At 44.3% G+C, this 26,472-nt stretch overlaps 1 protein-coding gene across 2 annotated transcripts; it reads left to right on the top strand.

The window, feature by feature from the left end:
* The first annotated feature begins 1,695 nt into the window (after positions 1-1,695).
* LOC132894245 (ketohexokinase-like) lies at positions 1,696-23,164 on the top strand. 2 transcript variants are annotated; one of them, XM_060933822.1, is made up of 3 exons: positions 1,696-1,813; positions 8,693-8,809; positions 22,777-23,164. In XM_060933822.1, the coding sequence occupies exons 1-3, from the start codon at positions 1,722-1,724 to the stop codon at positions 22,808-22,810; spliced, it is 243 nt and encodes an 80-aa protein (XP_060789805.1). In that variant the 5' UTR covers positions 1,696-1,721; the 3' UTR covers positions 22,811-23,164. The 2 variants fall into 2 exon arrangements, with proteins under 2 accessions (XP_060789805.1, XP_060789804.1); XM_060933821.1 differs by lacking the exon at positions 22,777-23,164 and adding an exon at positions 8,951-9,473.
* The last annotated feature ends 3,308 nt before the right edge of the window (positions 23,165-26,472 follow it).

Here is a 26,472-nt window from a genome sequence, read left to right as displayed (position 1 = left end):
GCAAGCTGGAGCCTATCCCAGCTGACTACGGGCGAGAGGCGGGGTACACCCTGGACAAGTCGCCAGGTCATCACAGGGCTGACACATAGACACAGACAACCATTCACACTCACGGTCAATTTAGAGTCACCAGTTAACCTAACCTGCATGTCTTTGGACTGTGGGGGAAACCGGAGCACCCGGAGGAAACCCACGCGGACACGGGGAGAACATGCAAACTCCACACAGAAAGGCCCTCGCCGGCCACGGGGCTCGAACCCGGACCTTCTTGCTGTGAGGCGACAGCGCTAACCACTACACCACTGGTTTTCTGGCAAATGTCAAGATTACATATGGAGGCTGCAGTATCTTTTGTGCTTTCTGTACCCACATCCACTGTTTCTTCCTTGCATGTACTTGGTGTGGACTCGGCAAAGTGTTGAGGCTCTTCTACGAATGAAGCCATCTGTAGAAGTCCACCAGCTGCTTCAAACTGCTCCTTCTTTTTTTTCCTGGCTTTAGCCCTCTCATACCTGGTGACCTTATTCATGGTTGCTTTTTGATCTGGACTAACACTTCCTGCAGCCAGTTTTCGTGAAGGTGCCCAATCAGGGTTGGTTGTGTCATACAAGTCAGTTGATGTTCCTGAAAAATTAATAAATTAGTGTTAAAAAAACAAAAGCAAAAAAAACCCCCAAAAAAGACAATTTGCTAATCATGAGACATACTGATCTGAACCTATTTTTTAATTATCAATCACTTGGCACACTCGTGTATTTTACTTACTGAAACTGTCTTACTACTATTATGAATACTGTGCAATATTACTTTGCATCTGGTGGCTGAGTAGAAGGCCTATATTTCTCTATGGTTTAATATGATTTAGCCTAACCAAACTCCAAAGCCTGAAACTGACTTCATCAAACTTTAAAGGCTGTCTGATATATACAACTTTATATATTCTAGCATTAAATAGACTGTTGAATGTTATGCAACCGTAATAAGTTGATTAAACACAAATCAAATCATACAGAATAGACCTAAAATGTTTTTCAAAAATGACCCTTGCGTGAGCGATATTAAGTGTACATTACAATGTAAACGTACACTCAGCGGCTCCAGTTAGACATTCTCCAGAGATTGTTTACACGATGTTTTGGTTTCCAAAAACAAACTTAAACACAATTGATTGTTTATTTAAACAACTTACCACTTATAAAATGATCGGAGCAGACTTTGCTGTGTTTGGAAGGCTGGAAATCCTTGCGGTTGATTCTCGCAAGCCACAGATTTCTCCTTTGTATGCTGAGTTTCTTTGTTTGCTCGCCTTCGTGCTCCCGTACAGTGGGAATTCCATAAAAGCTCCGCTTGACGTCATCATTTGACCTATTACGACAGCCGTGAATACAACAGGTGTGCACCATTGCTAGCTTTAAATAGTAATAATGTAACTATAAATGTAAATAATATATAAAAAAATGTAACTCGCGCGTTACAATGTGTGCTCAGTCACCCGTACGGTAAGCTTGCCCCACAAGATGGCCGCCACCAGGGAGCGCTCCAGATTTTATATAGAGCTCAGCGCTTCGAACGCGAACGCACACGCAAACTTCCGCCCTTCCTCTCTTTTGACCAATCAGAGCGCGGCATGGTTTAACTTTCACCCCAAGTCCATGTTCCACTCACAACACTACACACGTGATACACAGTACACGCACACACACACACACACACAGAGAAATATGGAGCAGAAGAAGATCCTGTGTGTAGGTTTGGTGTGTTTGGACATCATTAACGTGGTGGATACATTTCCGGAAGAGGACACGGACACCAGGTTTATATACTAAAATAATCTAATAAAATATTTTAATTCTGTCCTTTATTATAACGGCGCATTAATAAGAAAAAAGAGTCAGGATTAAAGTACAGCTCTTACTGCTGTGTGCATGTTAAAGGAGCGGTTCAGAAACACCCCACAGTTTTTACAGATAGATCAACCAGGACATTACTGTTATAGTGTAGCTGTTGCTCTGCAAGTCTAATGGAGCTAACAGGTAATATACACTAATGACTATCAGTTAGCGATGTGCACAATGCACCCTACAAACCTGAGGAATGTTAGAAAAACTTAGCAGTATGATACTGTTATAACTCATTATAACACTGTCAAAAGTGTTTATTAAAACCTTCTACTAATGCAGCTTTTGCAAACGTTTGGATCTGAAATAATGAAAGAAGGTCTGATCTCAGTAAAGCTTCAAGAAGTGTCCACCTTATATCTAATTACATTAACTTACAGTACAGTGTGCAAAAGTCTTAGGCACCCTGTTTTTTATACAAACTTTGTTATCGATTTCTATTTTATGACTTGTACATTATCGAGTCAGTGCAAAAACATTTTAGAGTCCAAATGTTCGTTTTCCAGCACAAAATTAAATGTTACAGGGGAAAAAAAAAAGTTTGTATCTGAGCAGCACATTACATAAGAGAGCACTTTTCAGATTTAAAAAAAAAAACATAATGAAGGCTGCTGGGTTTTGCTGCAAAATGAAGAAGCGAGTGTGACAGTCAAAGTGTCCAGAAGAACTGCGGCTGGTTCTGTAAGATGCTCAGTAAAACCTACAGCTCATTTCCTTATAGAACTGCACTCACTGTACCTGAGATGACTATATACACTATATTGCCAAAAGTATTTGCTCACCCATCCAAATTATCGGAATCAGGTGTTCCAATCACTTCCATGGCCACAGGTGTATAAAATCAAGCACCTAGGCATGCAGACTGTTTTTACAGTTTGGAGCTGGCCCCTTCCTCTTCCAACATGACTGTGCACCAGTGCACAAAGCAAGGTCCATAAAGACATGGATGACAGAGTCTGGTGTGGATGAACTTGACTGGCCTGCACAGAGTCCTGACCTCAACCCGACAGAACACCTTTGGGACGAATTAGAGCGGAGACTGAGAGCCAGGCCTTCTCGCCCAACATCGGTGTGTGACCTCACAAATGCGCTTCTGGAAGAATGGTCAAAAATTCCCATAAACACACTCCTAAACCTTGTGGACAGCCTTCCCAGAAGAGTTGAAGCTGTTCTAGCTGCAAAGGGTGGACCGACGTCATATTGAACCCTATGGATTAGGAATGGGATGTCACTTAAGCTCATATGTGAGTCAAGGCAGGTGAGCGAATACTTTTGGCAATATAGTGTATATATATTTTTTAAACAAAGGGTCGTCTCACACCAAATATTGACTTTGTTTCATGTATGATGGCTTACTGCTGTTTATAGTGTTTTTTAATGTTGAAACATTTCATTTCATTATTTTAAAGCCATTTTTGGTCTACAGCATTTCTTTACATGTGCCTAAGACTTTTGCACAGGACTGTATATCATGTAATGTGCTGATAATACAGTGGTGTTTGAAAGTTTGTGAACCCTTTAGAATTGTCTATATTTCTGCATAAATATGACCTAAAACACCATCAGATTTTCACACAAGTCCTAAAAGTTGATAAAGAGAACCCAGTTAAACAAATGAGACAAAAATATTATACTTGGTCATTTATTTATTGAGGAAAATGATCCAATATTACATATCTGTGAGTGGCAAAAGTATCTGAACCTTTGCTTTCAGTATCTGGTGTGACCCCCTTGTACAGCAATAACTGAAATTAAAGCCGCAAGTGGCCTCGACGGGCCCTCGCGCCAGCGGCCAAGGGGGGCGGTGGCATGCGTCCCCGCGAAATACCTTCCACAGCTTCTTCGGCAAGAGACATTACTCCCACAATGGCGACAAAGCACAGAATTGGACACATGGCAACAATAGGGTCTCGCACTGTACAGTGCTCGGGGGGCGCTATAGAGGCCCTGAGGCCCGCCTGGATCTGGGCTTCTGGTTCTCAGTAGCGGTGGCAGTCTAAGAAAAAGGAGCCAAATTTCGTGCGTTGTCGACCATGGCAAGCGCCCCAATAAGGGTCTTGTAAAGAGTTTGCTTGCCAAGTTTGACAAATCAGAAGCTGCAATATCATTTTTGCCATAACCAGCACCCCCAGGGGCGAAAGTGCACAAAATTTGGCGTATGTGTCAGGTGAGCTATGAAGAGTTTGCCTATGAAGTTTGATGACAATTGAGTAAATAGAAGATGAGATATAGATTTTTGAAGAATAAATTTTTTGGTTTTTCCCATGTCAGTAGGTGGCGCTATGCTGTACATGAGCGATTATGAGTTGGCAAAATAAGTGTCTACAACAGCAACGCACTATCACAAGGTAGTGGTGTGAAGGAAAAGCATTATGGAATTATTTACCAAAAACCCGTTTTGGAGCAATTGCGTCGGCCAAAAACAGCGCCCCCCATGGACGAAAATTCCCAAAATGTGGTATACATGACATGGGAGGTAGGAAGAGGGTGGCCGTGAAGTTTGACCAAATTTGAGGAAAGACTGGAATTTTTGCCCAAAAATAGCGCCCCCAGTGGCGAAATATCACAGAAAGTGGGTAACATGTCAGAAGCCCAATGAGTGATCTGCGTGTGAAGTATGAGCAGTTTTGAGCAAGTAGAATATTTGTTATGAATTTTTAAGCATGTAAAATGTTGCATTGAAAATTGATTGACGTATAACTTCTGAACAGTTTATGCAACGTGAAACCTATTTAGTAACTTTTGTCAGCCATGTCTGTAGATGATGTGTATCAATTTTGGTGACATTCCTATGAACGGTCTAGGAGGAGTTGCGCCGTCTTCGTGGCCATGCATTTCGCACAAAAGTGAAATTACCTCACTTCCTGTTGGGCGTGGCTAATGCTTTGGCATTACATTTTTGTCCGGGTAATGAGATACATATGCGTACCAAATGGCATGCCACTAGTACAAACTACATGGCAACCAGGCACCTTAATGAGGGAGGCCAAAATCACAACGAGTTAGGGGGCGCTATAGAGGCCCTGAGGCCCGCCTGGATCTGGGCTTCTGGTTCTCAGTAGCGGTGGCAGTCTAAGAAAAAGGAGCCAAATTTCGTGCGTTGTCGACCATGGCAAGCGCCCCAATAAGGGTTTTGTAAAGAGTTTGCTTGGCAAGTTTGACAAATCAGAAGCTGCAATATCATTTTTGCCATAACCAGCACCCCCATGGGCGAAAGTGCACAAAATTTGGCGTAGACGTCAGGTGAGCTATGAAGAGTTTGCGTATGAAGTTTGATGACAATTGAGTAAATAGAAGATGAGATATAGATTTTTGAAGAATAAATTTTTTGGTTTTTCCCATGTCAGTAGGTGGCGCTATGCTGTACATGAGCGATTATGAGTTGGAAAAATAAGTGTCTACAACAGCAACGTACTATCACAAGGAAGTGGTGTGAAGGAAAAGCATTATGGAATTATTTACCAAAAACCCGTTTTGGAGCAATTGCGTCGGCCAAAAACAGCGCCCCCCATGGACGAAAATTTCCGAAACGTGGTGTACATGACATGGGAGGTAGTAAGAGGGTGGCCGTGAAGTTTGACCAAAATTGAGGAAAGACTGGAATTTTTGCCCAAAAATAGCGCCCCCAATGGCGAAATATCACAGAAATTGGGTAACATGTCAGAAGCCCAATGAGTGATTTGCGTGTCAAGTATGAGCAGTTTTGAGCAATCAGAAGATTTGTTATGAATTTTTAAGCATGTAAAATTTTGCATCGAAAATTGATTGACGTATAACTTCTGAACGGTTAATCCTACGTGAAACGTATTTAGTAACTTTTGTCAGCCATGTCTGTAGATGATGTGTATCAATTTTGGTGACATTCCTATGAACGGTCTAGGAGGAGTTGCGCCGTCTTCGTGGCCATGCATTTCGCACAAAAGTGAAATTACCTCACTTCCTGTTGGGCGTGGCTAATGCATTGGCATTACATTTTTGTCCGGCTTAGTGAGATACATATGCCTACCAAATTGCATGCCACTACTACAAACTATAAGGCAACCAGGCACCTTAAAGCGGGAGGCCAAAATCACAACGACTTAGGGGGCGCTATGGAGGCCCTGAGCCCCGGCCAAGTTTGGGCTTCTGGTTCTGAGTAGCGGTGGCAATTCTCGGAACTGGCGCCAAATTTCGTGCGTTTTCGCCCATGGCAAGCGCCCCGAAAATGGCCCAACAGCGGAGAAAAATAAAGAAGAAGAAGAAGACGGAAGAAGAAGAAGAAGAAGAAGAAGACGGAAGAATAATAATAGTGAACTCTTACAAGAACAATAGGGCCTTCGCCCATAGGGCTCGGGCCCTAACTAAACATTTCCGGTAACTGTTGGTCAGTCCTGCACACCGGCTTGGAGGAATTTTAGCCCGTTCCTCCGTACAGAACAGCTTCAACTCTGGGATGTTGGTGGGTTTCCTCACATGAACTGCTCGCTTCAGGTCCTTCCACAACATTTTGATTGGATTAAGGTCAGGACTTTGACTTGGTCATTCCAAAACATTAACATTATTTTTCTTTCACCATTCTTTGGTAGAATGACTTGTGTGCTTAGGGTCGTTGTCTTGCTGCATGACCCACCTTCTCTTGAGATTCAGTTCATGGACAGATGTCCTGACATTTTCCTTTAGAATTGGCTGGTATAATTCAGAATTCATTGTTCCATCAATGATGGCAAGCCGTCCTGGCCCAGATGCAGCAAAACAGGCCCAAACCACCATGTTTCACAGATGGGATAAAGTTCTTATGCTGGAATGCAGTGCTTTCCTTTCTCCAAACATAACACTTCTCATTTAAACCAAAAAGTTCTATTTTGGTCTCATCCGTCCACAAAACATTTTTCCAATAGCCTTCTGGCTTGTCCATGTGATCTTTAGCAAACTGCAGACGAGCAGCAATGTTCTTTTTGGAGAGCAGTGGGTTTCTCCTTGCAACCCTGCCATGCACACCACTGTTGTTCAGTGTTCTCCTGATGGTGGACTCATGAACATTAATATTAGCCAATGTGAGAGAGGTCTTCAGTTGCTTAGAAGTTACCCTGGGATCCTTTGTGACCTCGCCGACAATTACATGCCTTGCTCTTGGAGTGATCCTTATTGGTCGACCACTCCTGGGGAGGGTAACAATGGTCTTGAATTTCCTCCATTTGTACACAATCTGTCTGACTGTGGATTGGCGGAGTCCAAACTCTTTAGAGATGGTTTTGTAACCTTTTCCAGCCTGATGACCATCAATAACGCTTTTTCTGAGGTCCTCAGAAATCTCCTTTGTTCGTGCCATGATACACTTCCACAAACATGTGTTGTGAAGCTCAGATTTTGATAGATCCCTGTTCTTTAAATAAAACCGGGTGCCCACTCACACCTGATTGTCATCCCATTGATTGAAAACACCTGACTCTAATTTCACCTTCAAATTAACTGCTAATCCTAGAGGTTCACATACTTTTGCCACTCACAGATATGTAATATTGGATCATTTTCCTCAATAAATAAATGACCAAGTATAATATTTTTGTCTCATTTGTTTAACTGGGTTCTGTTTATCTACTTTTAGGACTTGTGTGAAAATCTGATGATGTTTTAGGTCATATTTATGAGCAATTCCAGCGTTATGGACGTGACACTTGAACTCAAAATGGCAACAAATGACCCAGTGTATGTTTTATTGTCTCCCAGTATTTAAACAGGTGTTGCATATTTTAAGGCTGTACCATACTGGAGAAGTGATAGAACAAGAACAATTCCCATAGTACATCTAGGGCATGCCAGAAAATGCCAATAAAAGATGCGTTATGGATGTGACAGAAAAAGTATCACTTTTCTTGGGTGACTGTACATTTTTATCAAACTCTGTGAAATTGTAAACCTAATGTCGAAATGGAGATATCCATTTGATAGAGGGGTCCAAGGTGAATATTAAAAAATCTTTGTTTAAAATATTTTGTATTTCATGCAGAGTTTCGGAAGGAAAAGTCAGCGTTATGGATGTGACGAAATTCCGTTATGGATGTGACGCGTCTGAAATAGACATGGCATATGTTTAGAAAATCAGCAATTTAACCACCATAACCCTTTGAAAAACTCTCTAAATATCAGCTAAAACTATCAAAGTTCTTAAATAATATTTAGGATGGCTATTGTTTTGCTGTTTTGTGGATTTTAGCATACATTTCTGTGGCTTGTGGGAATAATATAGAATTGTACATGATCAAAGTTGATTTTAGCTTGGGGTTTACATTATAAGAAAGAAAGACTGACAGTGACATATTAGGTTGGTTACAAATTGGTTCAACTTATTCACATCTGTAAAATACAGGCCTAGGTGATATCTCTGGGAGTGGTTTTGATGTATTACATGTTGCTTTATTTTTGCATGGTGAGGTTGACATTTACATGGAATTGCCCTTATGCAGAAATATAGAAAATTCTAAAGGGTTCACAAACTTTAAAGCACCACTGTAAATATTTGGGTTCCAGTTTAGGATATGATGTTAATAAAATAAAGCCACACACTGTGAACTTTGGCCATTTTAGCCCATTCATTCATACTGAATGTGGGTGGGGCTTGATCTCTGCTAAAGCGCTCAGGAGACACGTCTCCTTACAATGTAATGATGTCACCGCTGATGTCAGAGAGTGAATTATACTGTCAAAAATAATTTCAAACTTCCTGCAATTTATGTTAAAAATGAGTGGATATGATTTTCTAATAAGAACTTTTATATAGATAGAAGTCCATTAAAAACTTTGTGTGTGTGTTGCAGATGTGTGTCCCAGAGGTGGCAGCGAGGTGGGAACGCCTCAAACTCCTGCACGATTCTGTCTCTGCTCAGTGCTCCCTGTGCCTTCATGGGTTCTCTGGCTCCTGGACCAATTGCAGAGTAAGTGCTCTTCCTCTTCATTAAAGCCCTGCATTCGGATCAGTAACCGTACCAAACTGTGGGCACAGGGCACCATATACATGTTTTTTTTTTTAGTGTGTGTGTGTGTGTACACACACTTAAATACTTTGTTCCCTTTAGCTTCATCCTGAATGATTTTAAAATGTGCAGCATTGATGTGTCTCTTGTTACTGAGCATGTTCAGTGCTCATGCCCTGCCTCCGTGGTCATCAGCAACCAGACCAGTGGCACACGCACCATCCTGCACATGAACAGGTGTGTGCGTGTGTGTGTGTGTGTGTGTGTGTACGCATGTGTATACTTTCTTGCTTGCTGTCCATGTCTGAAGAGAAACATCCACACTTCACACACACGGGGTTCTGTTCCTATCCTGCTGTTAGTGCACCCTCGTTCACTTCCTCTTCATTGAGTGCACTTGTCCATCCTAAGGGCCGTTCTGTGAAATCCATTTGATGAATGTTAGATGAGGATGAACAGGGTTAAATGGTGATGTCAGTTTGTACTCAGGATCACTTGAGTGAACATTTGATTAGCTAGTTCCAGAGATAGGTGACTAGTAAGCTAGATAATTAAGAAAAAGAATATTAAGCTGGCTAATATGTGTAACAGCAATTGATCAAAAATAAAATAATTAATAACTCAACACAGATTTTATGATATTCATTCAGTTTTGATTTGTACTTTAATGTAACAAAAATATTACAAGTAGTATTAGCGATATTAGCAAATACAGTTCATATACTCTTCATATTTATAAATAAAAAAGATAAATGAAAAATCTTTAATGGGATTACAGACAGTTTGGGGAAGGCGGCACGGTGGTGTAGTGGTTAGCGCTGTCGCCTCACAGCAAGAAGGTCCGGGTTCGAGCCCCGTGGCCGGCGAGGGCCTTTCTGTGCGGAGTTTGCATGTTCTCCCCGTGTCCGCGTGGGTTTCCTCCGGGTGCTCCGGTTTCCCCCACAGTCCAAAGACATGCAGGTTAGGTTAACTGGTGACTCTAAATTGACCGTAGGTGTAAATGTGAGTGTGAATGGTTGTCTGTGTCTATGTGTCAGCCCTGTGATGACCTGGCGACTTGTCCAGGGTGTACCCCGCCTTTCGCCCGTAGTCAGCTGGGATAGGCTCCAGCTTGCCTGCGACCCTGTAGAAGGATAAAGCGGCTAGAGATAATGAGATGAGACAGTTTGGGGGCTTTTTATTGCAGTTAGTAAATTAGTGAGCATGCTGGCTAGTTAGCAAGGTAGCCTGTTTGGGAAATAGTTAGAATGCTAGCTAGTGTAGCATGTTAGCAAGGTAGCGAGCGACCTCAGGGAGTAAATCTGAGAGGAAAAGCATTTCAGCTACAGCGTTTGATTGACTTCCCCTACACACTCAAGCAGCACAATGAGATCATGCTTCCTTCTGAGCCCTGAAGTGAAGTAAACAAGTTTGCTAAATTGAATATGGCAAAACAGGAAAAGCCTGGTGAATAATCACACTGCAGTTCTCCATGTTAGCAATATGTGGCGCAGTGATGCACATGCAAACTTAATAAACCTGACCTTATGCTTTTGTTTATGTTGTTAGCTTCATCGTGGGTGATTTTAGCCGCCGCAGTGTGGATATTTCTGGTGTAGTGTGGCAACAGTGTGGCAAGACGCCGTGTGCATGTTGTATTGTTTGTCAAAAGTCAGGTTCTCGCACCGTGGTTCTCTATGACACGTAAGATGATAATAACAGTTGTATTAGTAATAATCTGAAATAATCTCAACAATCACACGACCATCATACGTTAATATTTGATGATCAGTCCCCTGTTGGCATGCGCTAATCAGCATAACGATGTTCCAGAGAACAGTTATGTACTTGTTAGCTAACGTAACATGACCTGATCGGCTAGCATTGGTTAGCTAGCATTATTTAGCATTATTCAGTCTTGTATATCAGTATTATGTGTTGTGATACTGCATCATGAAGGATTTGCTAAAAAAATTAAAAAATAAATAAAATAAAACCCCCAAGCCCCAGAACATTATTAAAAGCCTACACTGGAACTGAATTAATTCACTCTAATTAACAATATCAACAAATCAGTATACTAATTAATATGCTAATTCATATGCTAATCAGCTACATTTGTTTCTAATTGAACTATTGTAGATTAAGTAGTAATTTTATATCTAATTATTTCCTCAGATATATTTTTAAATGTTTATTGTATATCAGACACAAAAGCACAAACACACACAGGCTCTTAAAATTAAAAATAATTTAAAATGATTTTAATGAAAAACAGTACTTTAAATATTATTTTTGTAGTACATAATACTATGTAATAAAACTCTTAAAATGACTTAATTGTTTTTTAATAATGCTGTGAATGATTGTAGGAAAAACACCTAAAACACTTCACACTATTTCAGGAAATACTCTTAAGAGTCCAAAACAATACTCGGTGTTTAACAGAGCTCTTATTAATGCCACTTATTATAAAATTATTTCTTAGTGTTTTTAATAATGCTTAATAATAATAATAATAATTAAAAACCTGTATATTAAAACATCTGTCTGTGGCAGCGGGGGCGTGGTCAAGCGCCAGTCTGTGACAGGAGGGCGGAGTCAGGGAAGGCAAGTGGCAGAATCACTACACCTGACATCAATTAACCTGTTTGTGTGTGTCTTCCCAGTGACCGCGCCCTACGTGAGGAGGGAGAGCGAGAGCAGAGGAGCTCATCCCCGGACTAGACGCTGGTTATGTGTGTGTCTGTTCGTAGAAAGATTGTTAGACTGAAATGTGTGGCAATAAAGCCTTATTGTGAACCTGATCTCTGTCCTGCCGTCCTCTGTGCTCCACCCATGCTTAGGGAACGTTACAGTGGCGCTGAAACCCGGGACATAGTGGAGCACAGCAGCCGATCAGCCCCATGGAGTCCTCCCCGTTTGCCGATCTGGTCCACGCCCTCGCTACGACCCAGCAAAGCCAGCACCAGGCGCTAGTCACCCTCCGAAAGGAACAAGAACGGCGCTTCGAGGCCCTGGTGCTGGCCCAGCAAGAAGATCAGGAGGCGTTCCGGAACCTCCTCGCGTCGGCGGGGTCCACCAGCGCTCCCGCCGCGGGCCCGTCCCCCCTCACCTTAACCAAGATAGGTCCGTAGGACAACCCTGAGGCTTTTATTACGCTCTTCGAGCAAGTCGCAGAGGCCTCGGGGTGTCCGATGGAGCAGCGCACGGCGTGCCTCCTCCCCCTGCTAACGGGAGAGGCGCAGCTGGCCGCGCTACAGCTCCCCACTGACCGCCGGCTGGCCTACGCGGACCTCCGCCGGGCCATCCTCCAGCGCGTGGGGCGCACCCCGGAGCAGCAGCGCCAGCGCTTCCGCGCCTTGCGCTTGGAGGAAGTCGGCCGGCCGTTCGCGTTTGGCCAGCAGCTCCGGGACGCCTGCTGGCAGTGGTTGAGGGCCGACAATCGCGATGCCAAAGGGATCATCGACCAGGTGGTGCTGGAGCAATTCATCACGCGCTTGCCAGTAGGAACTGCGGAGTGGGTCCAGTGCCACCGCCCGGCGTCGCTGGATCAGGCAGTCAAGCTGGCGGAGGACCATTTGGCGGCTGTTCCGGCGTCAGGACAGCAGACACCGTCTTCTCTCCTCTTCTCTCTCTCTCTCTCCCCCTCCTCCTATGTCCCGTCCTCGCCCCATTCCCCCACCGTGGAGGCGGGGGCCGGCCCCACCCCAGCCGGCCCGCTGCACCCGCGGTGCCCTCCCGTTTCTCTCTTCTGTGTCTGTCTCTTCCCCCCGTCAGGTGAGTAAGCCCCAGAACACCGGTGCAGAGGGGAAGCCCGGGCTGGTTTGCTGGCGCTGCGGGGAGCCGGGCCACCTTCAACAACAGTGCACGGCGATGGAGGTGGGCGCGGTGGATCGGATCCCCGATGCGCCAGAGGCCGCCCTCGATCGGGCTGGAGCGTATCGCATACCGGTGAGTATTCAAGGGGATACATATCAGGTGTTGGTGGATTCTGGTTGTAATCAGACCTCAATTCAGCAAAGCCTGGTGCAAAACGAGGCATTGGGGGGAGCACAGGGGGTGAAGGTGTTGTGTGTGCACGGGGACGTTCACAGATACCCTTTGGTGTCGGTCCACATTTTTTTCCGAGGGGAAAAAGTTATAGTGAAGGCGGCGGTTAATCCTCGCCTTACCCACTCTTTAATTTTGGAGACTGATTGGCCGGGATTTCGGGATTTAATGACACACTTAGTAAAGAGTGGATCCTGCCAGTTAGCAGGGGGAGGTCCTGGTGTCGCTTTGGCAGGAGCAGCTGTCACAGAGCCATCTATGTCATCTCTGCGTCAGAGTGAGGAGCCGCCGGCCCCTCCCCTCTCTGTTGGGGAATCCCTCGCAGATTTCCCATTAGAGCAGTTGCGAGACGAGACTCTGCGGCATGCGTTTGACCAAGTGAGAGTAATCGATGGTCAAACGCTCCAGCCAAACACCACCCCGTCCTTCCTCTACTTCGCGATTATGAAGGATAGGTTATATCGAGTGACACAGGACACTCAAACTAAAGAGTGAGTCACGCAACTTTTAATTCCGAAGAGCCGCCGGGAATTGGTATTCCCGGCGGCTCACTTTAATCCCATGGCTGGATACATAGGGCAGGATAAGACACTAGCCCGAATAATGGCCCGATTCTATTGGCCGGGGATTCGCGGCGATGTTCGTAGGTGGTGTACGGCGTGCCGCGAATGCCAGTTAGTAAACCCAGCGGCCATTCCAAAAGCGCCTTTGTGCCCTCTACCATTAATTGAGACCCCGTTTGAAAGAATTGGGATAGATCTCGTCGGGCCATTAGATCGGTCAGCACGAGGGTACCGCTTTATATTAGTTCTGGTGGACTATGCAACGCGATACCCGGAAGAAGTGCCCCTGCGCAATATCTCAGCACGCAGTATTGCGGAGGCGCTCTTCCGCATCATCTCCCGAGTGGGAATCCCGAAAGAGATTCTGACTGATCAAGGCACCACGTTTATGTCACGGACACTACGCGAACTGTATGGGTTATTGGGAATTAAGCCGATCCGCACCAGCGTGTATCACCCACAAACGTACGGTTTAGTGGAACGGTTCAATCGCACCCTCAAGAATATCATTAAAAAATTCCTAAGTGAGGACGCACGTAATTGGGATAAGTGGCTCGAGCCCTTGTTGTTTTCAGTCCGAGAGGTCCCCCAAGCCTCCATGGGGTTCTCCCCGTTCTAATTATTATATGGGCGTAAGCCGCGCAGCATTCTAGACGTGCTGCGGGAAAATTGGGAGGAGGGACCTTCACAAAGTAAAAGCGAAATTCAATACGTTATGGACCTGCACGCAAAACTCCACACGCTCACCCACCTAACCCAGGAGAATTTGCGGCAGGCCCAGGAACGACAAGCCCGCCTGTACAACAAGGGTACGTGCCTTAGGGAGTTCACACCGGGAGATAAGGTACTCGTACTGTTGCCCACATCGAGCTCCAAATTGATCGCCAAGTGGCAAGGACCCTTTGAGGTCACACGGCGAGTCGGGGACGTTGACTATGAGGTGAGGCGAACAGACAGGGGTGGGGCGCTACAGATTTACCACCTCAATCTGCTTAAACTCTGGAACGAGGAGGTCCCCGTGGCATTGGTGTCGGTGGTTCTGGAGAAGGCGGAGCTGGGGCCGGAGGTTCAAAAAGGGGCATTGGCATCACGTACCTCTCTGGTCCTCTGTGGAGACCACCTCTCCCCGACGCAACTCATGGAGGTCGCCCAGTTGCAGACCGCGTTTTCGGACGTGTTCTCGCCCCTGCCCGGTCGCACTGACCTCATAGAGCACCACATTGAGACGCCCCCAGGGGTGGTAGTGCGTAGCCACCCTTACAGGCTACCCGAACACAAAAAAAAAAGTGGTTCGGGAAGAACTCGAGGCCATGCTCGAAATGGGCATCGTCGAGGAGTCCCACAGCGACTGGAGCAGCCTGGTGGTCTTGGTACCCAAGGCCGACGGGTCGGTCCGGTTCTGTGTGGACTATAGGAAAGTCAACGCAGTGTCTAAATTCGACGCGTACCCAATGCCTCGTATTGATGAGTTGCTCGATTGACTCGGCACTGCTCGCTTTTATTCGACACTGGATTTGACGAAGGGATATTGGCAGATCCCCTTGACTCCACTATCCCGAGAGAAAACGGCCTTTTCCACACCGTTTGGTTTACACCAATTCGTCACACTTCCGTTTGGGCTGTTTGGGGCGCCCGCTACGTTTCAGCGGCTGATGGATAGGGTCCTCCGCCCCCACGCCACCTATGCGACCGCCTATCTCGATGACATCGTCTATAGCAATGACTGGCCGAGGCACCTCGAACACCTAAGGGCCGTCCTAAGGTCGCTGAGGCGAGCGGGTCTCACAGCCAACCGGAAGAAGTGTGCGATTGGGCGGGTGGAAGTACGGTATCTGGGCTTCCACTTGGCAACGGGCAGGTGCGTCCCCAAATTAACAAGACCACAGCAATTGCGGCCTGCCCGAGGCCCAAGACCAAAAAGGGGGTGAGACAGTTCCTGGGGCTGGCTGGCTATTATCGCAGGTTTATACCTAATTATTCGGACGTCACCAGCCCGCTGACTGATCTCACTAAAAAGGGTGCACCAGATCCGGTCCAGTGGACGGAGCAATGCCAGCGGGCTTTTTCTGAGGTAAAGGCTGCACTGTGTGGAGGGCCACTTTTACACTCCCCTGACTTTTCTCTCCCCTTTGTGTTGCAGACCGATGCGTCGGACAGAGGGCTGGGGGCGGTTTTGTCCCAGGAGGTGGAGGGGGAGGACCGCCCTATCCTGTACATCAGCAGGAAGCTGTCGGTGCGTGAGGGGCGCTACAGCACCATAGAGAAAGAGTGTCTGGCCATCAAGTGGGTGGTCCTCGCCCTCCGGTACTACCTGCTGGGGTGCCCTTTCACCCTCTGTTTGGACCACGCACCCCTCCAGTGGCTCCACCGCATGAAGGATGCCAACGCGCAGATCACCCGTTGGTATCTGGCACTCCAACCCTTTAATTTCAAGGTGGTCCACAGGCCGGGGGCGCAGATGGTCGTGGCGGACTTCAGGCCAATTTATGCTGACAACGCAGTCCTCGCAGACGGTGTCGCAGATGGCGTCTGTGTAGCCCCCCCACCTTCGCAGACGCTCCGCGCGCACCTCCCAAAAATTGTGACCACCGCAGAAGCCTCGCAGACAGCGTCGCAGACAAGAGGGCTCTGATTGGTCCACTCTACATCCGCTGTACACGCACTTCCGCTTCCCTACTTTCCCGGTTTGTTTTGTTTTCACGACCGCCATTTTTAAAAACACGAGCGAAGCTGGAGCAGCACGAAGAGCGGTTGATCGAGGAAGTGAGGAAGTACGTACTTCTATACGACTCCAGTTCTAGTCATTATAAGTAACCGGAGGATAAACACTCCACTAACCACACCCACCAACTACTCCTAGAGATTTTGCGACTTCGCACCCCCTTGCGTTGTAGCGGTGAATAACATCGCGCACGCCTATTACTCCCTGCTCAACGATAAATTACAACTGTCTGCGAAAAGCTGTCTGCGAAAGCCTTGTCGCAAGAGCATGCAGAGGCCTTTCCTCTCCCGTCAAGGGGGGGGGGGGGGGGGGGGGGAGTCGGCTGCAGGCTGGACGGCCGCCCGGCCTGAGTCGGGCGGTGGGGGTATGTGGCAGCGGGGGCGTGGTCAAGCGCCGGTCTGTGACAGGAGGGCGGAGTCAGGGAAGGTAAGTGGCAGAATCACTACACCTGACATCAATTAACCTGTTTGTGTGTGTGTCTTCCCAGTGACCGCGCTCTACTTGAGGAGGGAGAGCGAGAGCAGAGGAGCTCATCCCCGGACTAGATGCTGGTTATGTGTGTCTGTTCGTAGAAAGATTGTTAGACTGAAAAGTGTGGCAATAAAGCCTTATTGTGAACCTGATCTCTGTCCTGCCGTCCTCTGTGCTCCACCCACGCTTAGGGAACATTATACTGTCTTATGATAGGAGCAGATGTTTTAGCCCCCTCCAGTTAGATTTAAAGCTCTGTGTGTGTGTGTGTGTGTGTGTGTGTGTGTGTGTGTGTGTGAGAGAGAGAGATGGATGAGTTTCCTGATTTCTTGTCTCTGTTGAATCAGAAACCTGCCTGATGTTTCTGCAGATGATTTCTCAAAGGTGGATCTCAGTCAGTTTAAGTTTAAGTGGATTCACTTTGAGGTGAAAAATGATTCTTTTATATTTTTTACTGACAGTGAAACATGTTTAAATGTGTGTGTGTGTATATATATATATATATATATATGTGTGTGTGTGTATATATATACACACTACTGTTCAAAAGTTTGGGGTCACTTTGAAATTTCCTTATTTTTGAAAGAAAAGCACTGTTCTTTTCATTGAAGATCACTTTAAACTAATCAGAAATCCACTCTATACATTGCTAATGTGGTAAATGACTATTCTAGCTGCAAATGTCTGGTTTTTGGTGCAATATCTACATAGGTGTATAGAGACCCATTTCCAGCAACTATCACTCCAGTGTTCTAATGGTACCATGTGTTTGCTCATTGCCTCAGAAGGCTAATGGATGATTAGAAAACCCTTGTACAATCATGTTAGCACAGCTGAAAACAGTTGAGCTCTTTAGAGAAGCTATAAAACTGACCTTCCTTTGAGCAGATTGAGTTTCTGGAGCATCACATTTGTGGGGTCGATTAAATGCTCAAAATGGCCAGAAAAATGTCTTGACTATATTTTCTATTCATTTTACAACTTATGGTGGTAAATAAAAGTGTGACTTTTCATTGTCTGGGTGACCCCAAGCTTTTGAACGGTAGTGTATATGTGTGTGTGTGTGTGTAGGGTCGTAACGCTGATGAACAGGTGAAGAAGATCGAGCAGGTGAAAAGCTACAATGCCACACATGAGGAGAAGAACAGGATCACTATCTCTGTGGAGATTGAGAAAACCTGTCCCTCACTCTATCAGCTTTTCTCCCTTGGAGACGTTGTACAGTCCAACTTTACTACTATCAGACTTTATTCCAGTCTGACTTTACTACCATCCAACTTTACTCCAGTCTGACTTTACTACCATCCAACTTTTCTCCAGTCTGACTTTACGACCATTAACTTTACTCCAGTCTGACTTTACTACCATCCAACTTTACTCCAGTCTGACTTTACTACCATCCAACTTTACTCCAGTCTGACTTTACTACCATCCAACTTTACTCCAGTCTGACTTTACTACCATCCAACTTTTCTCCAGTCTGACTTTATGACCATTAACTTTACTCCAGTCTGACTTTACTACCATTAACTTTACTCCAGTCTGACTTTACTACCGTCCAACTTTACTCCAGTCTGACTTTACTACCGTCCAACTTTACTACCATCCAACTTTTCTCCAGTCTGATTTTACGACCATTAACTTTACTCCAGTCTGACTTTACTACCATCCAACTTTACTCCAGTCTGACTTTATGACCATTAACTTTACTCCAGTCTGACTTTATTCCAGTGTGACTTTATTCCAGTCTGACTTTACTACCATCTGACTTTACTCCAGTCTGACTTTATTCCAGTCTGACTTTACTACCGTCCAACTTTACTCCAGTCTGACTTTATTCCAGTCTGACTTTACTACTGTCCAACTTTACTCCAGTCTGACTTTTACTACCGTCCAACTTTATTCCAGTCTGACTTTACTCCAGTCTGACTTTACTCCAGTCTGACTTTATTCCGGTTTTACTTTATTCCGGTCTGACTTTACTCCAGTCTGACTTTACTCCAGTCTGACTTTACTCCAGTCTGACTTTATTCCGGTCTGACTTTATTCCGGTCTGACTTTATTCCGGTCTGACTTTATTACCATCCAACTTTACTCCAGTCTGATTTTACTACCGTCGATCTTTACTACTTTCCGACTTTACTCCAGTCCGACTTTACTCCAGTTCGATTTTACTACATTATGTTCACCATAATTACCAAGAGTGCCAATAATTGTGGCGCATGTGTTTTTGTTGAAAATAATTGTCTCTTCATGAGGGATTTTTTTTCTCTGAATAAATTTTGTAGCGAGAACCTGATGTGGGTGGAGCACAGAAGCACGGCAGGCGGTTGTTTGCGTTTGAAGTATTCTCTTTATTGCTTTATTGTTTTTAGAACAAGGGTTGTGGGATCAGGTGGTGTTACGAGCTGCTTTTTGCCTCTTCCCACAGCTCTTCGATCTTGGTGCGATCTCTTTTTACGATGTGTTTGTCCGCTTGAAAAATCCTCTTCCACATCCCTGAGGCATTCAAATTTGTTCTTCATCTTATAATTACAGATGTGCTTCAAATTATAAATACATCCCTAGAGACTGGCGTTGTTCCTGTGTCCCTGAAAAAAGCCATTGTAAAGCCCCTACTTAAAAAAAATAATCTGGATCCTTCAGTATTAAATAACTGCAGGCCAATATCAAATTTACCATTCATCGGGAAAATCCTTGAAAAAATTGTCTTCAATCAATTAACTGCCTTCTTGATATCAAACAGCCGTTTTGATAATTTTCAGTCAGGATTTCGTGCCAATCATAGCACTGAAACAGCGCTGATTAAAGTTATAAATGACATACGTCTTAATACTGATGCAGGCAAAACATCGGTCCTGGTATTACTGGACCTCAGTGCAGCTTTTGATACTGTTGATCACAACATACTGCTATATCGACTTGAACACTGGGTTGGATTGACTGGTAAAGTTATCAATTGGTTAAATTCATACTTAAAAGATAGAAGCTTCTTTGTTACCATGGGAAATTGTTCCTCAACGTCAATGTCCTTGACCTGTGGTGTCCCCCAGGGGTCGATTCTTGGACCATTACTATTCAACCTTTATATGCTCCCACTTGGGCAAATTATCAATAACAATTCAATTTTGTATCACTGCTATGCAGATGACACCCAAATTTATTTTGCTTTATCACCTAATGATTATGCCCCCCTTGAATGTCTCTACCACTGTATCGATCAAATCAACAACTGGATGTCACAAAATTTTCTTCAGCTGAACACAGATAAAACAGAAGTAATTCTATTTGGAAAAAAAGATGAAAGACTCAGGATTACCACTATTCTTGACACAAAAGGGATTAAAACTAAAGAAATGGTTAAAAATCTTGGTGCTTTCATTGACAGCGAGCTAAACTTTGACAGTCACATGAAAGCAATCACTAAAACGGCATTTTATTACCTAAAAAACATTTCCAAACTAAGAGGACTTATGTCAAAAAATGATCTGGAAAAACTGATACATGCCTTCATCTCTAGTAGGGTTGATTACTGCAATGGCCTTTTCACAGGCCTGCCAAAAAAAACGTCAAACGACTTCAGCTGGTTCAAAATGCAGCGGCTAGGGTTCTCACACGAACAAAAAGAACAGAGCACATTACTCCAATTCTAAGGTCCCTTCACTGGCTTCCAGTAAGCTACAGAATTGACTTTAAAGACCCACTGACACAACTTTTTACACCACGTAATATGTATATTTATTGTTTTATTGCTGTATTGTGAAATAAAATATCCAAAACTCAACTTGAATAAAGGGTTGTCTTTGTAGAAATTCAAGAATTTCAGAGCCGATTTTGTGTTTTTTGCCCCGGCTTCTACAAGCGCCATGAGCCATTTGCCCGTTTTTGCTGCTAGGGCGAGTGACGTCACATCAGTGTATGTCGATCTGGATTGCATAAAAACAAAACATGGCTCATGTCGAAGACGATCACTTCTCTTGTTCTTCGTCAAGTTTCAGTGGCGAATATGCGGATATTTCTGATTCAGAGCATGAAGAAGAGTGTTATGAAGAATATCCAAAACTCGGCGTTTTACCGTATCAGTTTGAACCAACACAATCGGCATCAAACTCGGATTCAGACACTCCTGGCGATACTCAGTCACAGACTGACGCTGAAAATTTTGTTGGTCTCAACACTGACGACCGAGTTGGAAATAAAAACTGGTTAGTTTTTTTTTTTTATATATATATATATTATCATAAAGAGACAAAAGAACATTTGAACAATTTCATGGCATGTAGAAGTTGAAAACAATGTCTGCATGGTCTGTGACAAACCTCAGATTCAATATTTGGTATAACCTCCTCTGCATGATCTGGCACATGTACGGTACATTGGGTTCTGAGTCTTCTATTTCTTGGAGCGTCTAATTTGAAGAAAGTTGCATTATATTATAATCTGTCAGTATTTTGATTTCTATAATAAGACACGGAGGAGGGGGTGATGAAAGGAATTTGTTGTAATTTTTTTTCTTTTATGGTATAGGAAAAAACATGCCGGATGACATCTTATATCTATCACTCCACACATATATCATGTATATTATCCTAACTAAATATATGAAACAAGGTATTGGCCTTTCAGTTGTTGTACATTACTGGTATTAGCTGCTTTGGCCTATTGATAAGTAATATGCAATGGTATAAGACGCATTTGTGACATTACAACAAATTTTAAACAACATACATGTATTGAATAACAACACATAGCCACGTACCCTGGCTCGTTCTCTTTTCGCAAAGGCACCACCGGACTTTCTCTTTTTGACCGCCCCTTCGGGGGGTCTGCTGTCATCTGTTTCTCTTTTGACAGATTGATTCGGCCCGGGCCTGTCAAACAACGTCGGCACAGCTGACTCCTCCAACACCAGTGGATAAGTTGGATCAAACGTTCTTCGAGTTCTGGACGACAAAGTGAAACAGTGCTCCTCGAAATGTGCTGAACAGAGACGTGACCATTTTGTTGACTTCCAGTTCGCACGTGTTTTGGAAACGTTTCTTTCCCACTCTTTTGCTATTTCAGGGTGTTTTTTCCAAGGAAAGGAATGGAGTTTCACTCCTTCCGACGTGGTGTTAGAACACCCGTAAGCCACACATATAATCCCTTTTCGGCTAGACGCCATTTAACTTTTTCACGCAAGGAAATCACAACAAAACCACAGCTCAATATCACAAGACTTGTGAGAACTGAACCAACATAGTGAATTGTAAACAAAAATGACACACTGAAGTGACGTCACTTCTGGCATCTCTGAATGAGCCCAGTTCATATCCAGGTCAATCTCCCTGCGCGAAATTTAAAATTACTTCTGATGTTTAAAACGGACAGTTAAACCAAGAATTAAAACCAGAATTTATCTTTGGAGTCATATATTGTTTGTTTAAAAATTAATACGAAATGACTGTCAGTGGGTCTTTAAAGCATTGCTGGGTGTACAAATCTCTAAATGGTACAGGGCCCAATTACCTCTCTGATATGTTGCAGCGGCCTAACCCGATCAGATCTACCAGATCGCAACAGAAAAATTTACTATTAAAACCTGTTGTTAAAACAAAGTGTGGTGAAGCAGCTTTTAGCTACTATAAAGTGCAGCTATGGGATCAACTGCCAGAGGACATTAAAAATGCTCCTGCTGTTGGCAGCTTCAAATCTAGGTTAAAGACCAAGCTGTTTTCAGATGCTTTCTGTTAAATAATTAATATTGTCTTCTTTACATGTTTTATAATCTTTACTTTTACAGTCTCTGCATGTTTCAAATTTTACTTAACTTTTATTCTATTTTATTCTGCTGTTTTCCCCCCTATTTGAACTTCTACTTCATTTTATTATTTTATTTCTACTATTGTTTAATTCTTATTATATTTCTTCCCGTTTATTTTATGTAATTTTATTCTCTATTGTTTACTGTTTTGCTTTTACTTCTGTAAAGCACATTGAACTGCCACTGTGTATGAAATGTGCTATATAAATAAACTTGCCTTGCCTTGCTTTTCAGCATAGGACTCAAAAAACTCTCTCTCTCTCTCTCTCTCTCACACACACGCAGGCTAGTATCGAGCCCTCGGCACCGACCTCCCCTTCTCACTCTGTTCTTATAGGGCGCGGTCACTGGAGGAGACACACAAGGTGTAGTGACATGACCACTCACCTTCCCTGACTCCGCCCTCCATTCCCAGACTGCCGCTTGGCCACGCCCCCGCTGTCACAAATTTATTTCAATTAAAAGTTTGTTATTTCTCTTTTTTTTCCAGTGTGAGATGAAGCGACTTCACCAAAAGGTGGACATTTTTTTCTAACTCTTTTTACTAATCCTTACATGGGGCACCAATAATTGTGGAGCACTGTACATTCTGCTCTCATTCTGTCATCCCTGATTCTTCTGTTTCTCCTTTTTGCCTCACAACAAATAAATAATTGAAATCATACAACAAACTCAGCATGATGAAAAGAACAGGCGAGAGAGAGGCTTTTAAACCTCTTTAACATTAAACCACTAAGTTTAGGACGGTGGTGTAGTGGTTAGCGCTGTCGCCTCACAGCAAGAAGGTCCGGGTTCGAGCCCCGTGGCCGGCGAGGGCCTTTCTGTGCGGAGTTTGCATGTTCTCCCCGTGTCCGCGTGGGTTTCCTCTGGGTGCTCCGGTTTCCCCCACACTCCAAAGACATGCAGGTTAGGTTAACTGGTGACTCTAAAATTGACCGTAGGTGTGAATGTGAGTGTGAATGGTTGTCTGTGTCTATGTGTCAGCCCTGTGATGACCTGGCAACTTGTCCGGGGTGTACCACGCCTTTCGCCCGTAGTCAGCTGGGATAGGCTCCAGCTTGCCTGCGACCCTGTAGAACAGGATAAAGCGGCTAGAGATAATGAGATGAGATGAGATGAGTTTAGGACGGTGGTGTAGTGGTTAGCGCTGTTGCCTCACAGCAAGAAGGTCCGGGTTCGAGCCCTGTGGCCGGCGAGGGCCTTTCTGTGTGGAGTTTGCATGTTCTCCCCGTGTCCGCGTGGGTTTCCTCTGGGTGCTCCGGTTTCCCCCACAGTCCAAAGACATGCAGGTTAGGTTAACTGGTGACTCTAAATTGACCGTAGGTGTGAATGTGAGTGTGAATGGTTGTCTGTGTCTATGTGTCAGCCCTGTGATGACCTGGCGACTTGTCCAGGGTGTACCCCGCCTTTCGCCCATAGTCAGCTGGGATAGGCTCCAGCTTGCCTGCGACCCTGTAGAACAGGATAAAGCGGCTAGAGATAACGAGATGAGATGAGAACATGAGAAAATAATCCTGTTTCAACAACTGTCCTAAATAGAAAGGAAGTATTGTACAGCCTTTGTGTTGGTACAGGGTTTCCCATACATAGACCATTGTGTGGCGCAGCGCCACACAATGGATTCCTACCGCCACACAATCAGACTCACGATTTTGAAAAAAAAAATTCCGTTGCATATCGTTCCGTTCATTCATGGTGCTCTTTCTTCTCGTTCATGCGCGCGCACACCCACACAGAGAGAGAGAGAGAGAGAGAGAGAGTGGTGTGTCCACAGGCCTGCCAGTGCGCATATACCTGGACTGCAAATAGGCCTGTTAGGCTAATTAAAAATAACGCAGCCTTCCCGATTCGCCTTTCGACCCCTTATTTTAAAAGGTAGCCTACGTCGTGCTCGTGATGAGCTTTATCATAGCCTTCTTAGCTTACAGGAAACGGACATCCCTGAGTCAGGCTATAAACCAATTTCGATGCATACAGCAGCAGCTTGACGCGAGGAACCAGCCTTATTGCATTATCCCGTTTATCCCGCTTCAGCAATGACTTCCCTTACGATAGGGCACTGGAGGGGTTTTTTTTCAGGAAGCCACGCAGAATTAAATGTTCTGATAGGGCATGCAGGCTTTGCACCAATTAAGGTAATGCTTTTTCATTATTGTTAGTTGCCTTGGTGTTACCTTAAGTGCTTTCTTACATCTAATTATGATATTTTATTATTTTGTTACATTATACTATTTATTTCATTTTAGTATTGGTTGAGGTAAGTGTTGAGTTCAATATTTAAAATAAAAACCTCCAGCTTGTTTTTTGCAATTTATTCCTTGAATGTCAACTAAAGAATGATTGAAAGATTGCCACCAAAAAGGCAAAAAACTAAGGTAAAAACCAGAGATGCACCGATTGACCGGCTGCTGATTGGAATCGGCCGATTTTCACGTGATCGGCCATGACCGGCGACTGGCCGGGCAAAATTAAATTTTCTGCCGATCAAAACTTGTGTATCACATAGGGATGAAAGTGGAAATACTCGTAATTCGCAACTAAAAAGGCTGCAGCTACACTGGCAGCTTGAACATGCTTTCTAGTGCGATTGTGTTGCGCTTGCGCAGAACAGCGTCAGTCCTGCGCGCCTAACGAGCTCCGGCGCACGCGCCGTTAACAAAAAAAAAAAAAATTCACTATATTTGGATATCCAAATATAGTGAATTTTTGTGTGTGCCAGATATTGGATGTGAAAAGAAGAAAATGTTTGTGGTTGTGTGAATTTCCCACTACAGGAATTAATACGTTAGCCTATTACCAAACATAGTTAGATTTGTACAAAGAGAGAGAGAGAGAGAAATGTCTGTTTGTTTTTTACAACCTCGGTTGCACTTGATTCCATTGGAAATTACTCTACAAATACACACTTGACAAAGATGATAGAATGGCTATGGTATAAGTATGACTGGAAATTATTTTTGTATTTTGATACTGAATGAAGAAATGGGTTGTTCTATAAGGCCAGCGGCGCGGGAAGACATTGTCGGCAGGGGGTGCTGTGACGTGACCTGGGACATTTTTTTGAAGGGTGGTCTGGGGGTCCTCCCCCAGAAAATTTTGTATTTCTTAGATGCAATTTCCTGCATTTTAACCAATCAGGCGTCCGAAATCCTTTTAAGCTTGCAATTGCAATATTTCGTTAAACTGCCTACTACTTATAGGCCTAATCCGTAAAAACGACTTTTTTTTTTTTTGAGTGATGACGGAAGAATCTGAAGCCTGTCTGTCAATGACAATTCTCAGTTAACACGATTACGAAGGACAGGTTATTTTAGAAGCAGAAGCGCACAGCTGTGGTTTAACAGTCGCAGGTTTTACATCTGCTCTAGATAAACTGAAGGAGACGCGGATTCCACCCGATTACAGCCTTACATACCCAGATCCAGTCAAGCGAGTGTGCATTTCAAATACAGTAGTTAGTCGCACGCACGCACACACACACACACACACACACACACGAAACAGAACAACACTCTCGCTGGAACAACACAAACACCATGGTTCTCTCAATCAACAGACCGAAATCCATGAACCCACTCATCCTACTACTATGGGTTAGTGACACTAACTTAGTGTTCTATTGCAAAAATCACTCATAAAAGTGATGCAGCGGCATTTCACACTCTCCATTAAGAAAAGTAAAAGTAAAACATGATGAGCATGGACACACCGTTTTAAACGAACATTTTTTAAGACTGCGTCAACTTCAAAGCACGATGCTAGCAACACCTGGGCCCTGTACTACGAACGGAGGTTAACCTACCCAGAAGTAACCCAGGGTTCCCCCGCTAAACCGGGGTTGACAAAACCTGGTTATCTTGTTTGGGGTTAAACGGTACTACGACGCCAGTTATGAAGTTGATTTGTTGAACCTGGTTTAACCTAATCAGGGTTAATGCGCGTTCACGTTTAAGGGGAGGTTATCAGCGCAAATCCCCACTGTTCACAATGGCACGGTCGCCGCACTTCACGGAGGAAGAATGCGCTGTCATAA

This window comes from Neoarius graeffei, chromosome 11 (assembly GCF_027579695.1).
Source record: "Neoarius graeffei isolate fNeoGra1 chromosome 11, fNeoGra1.pri, whole genome shotgun sequence".
NCBI lineage: Eukaryota > Metazoa > Chordata > Actinopteri > Siluriformes > Ariidae > Neoarius > Neoarius graeffei.
This window is presented reverse-complemented; position numbering and strand designations above follow the sequence as displayed.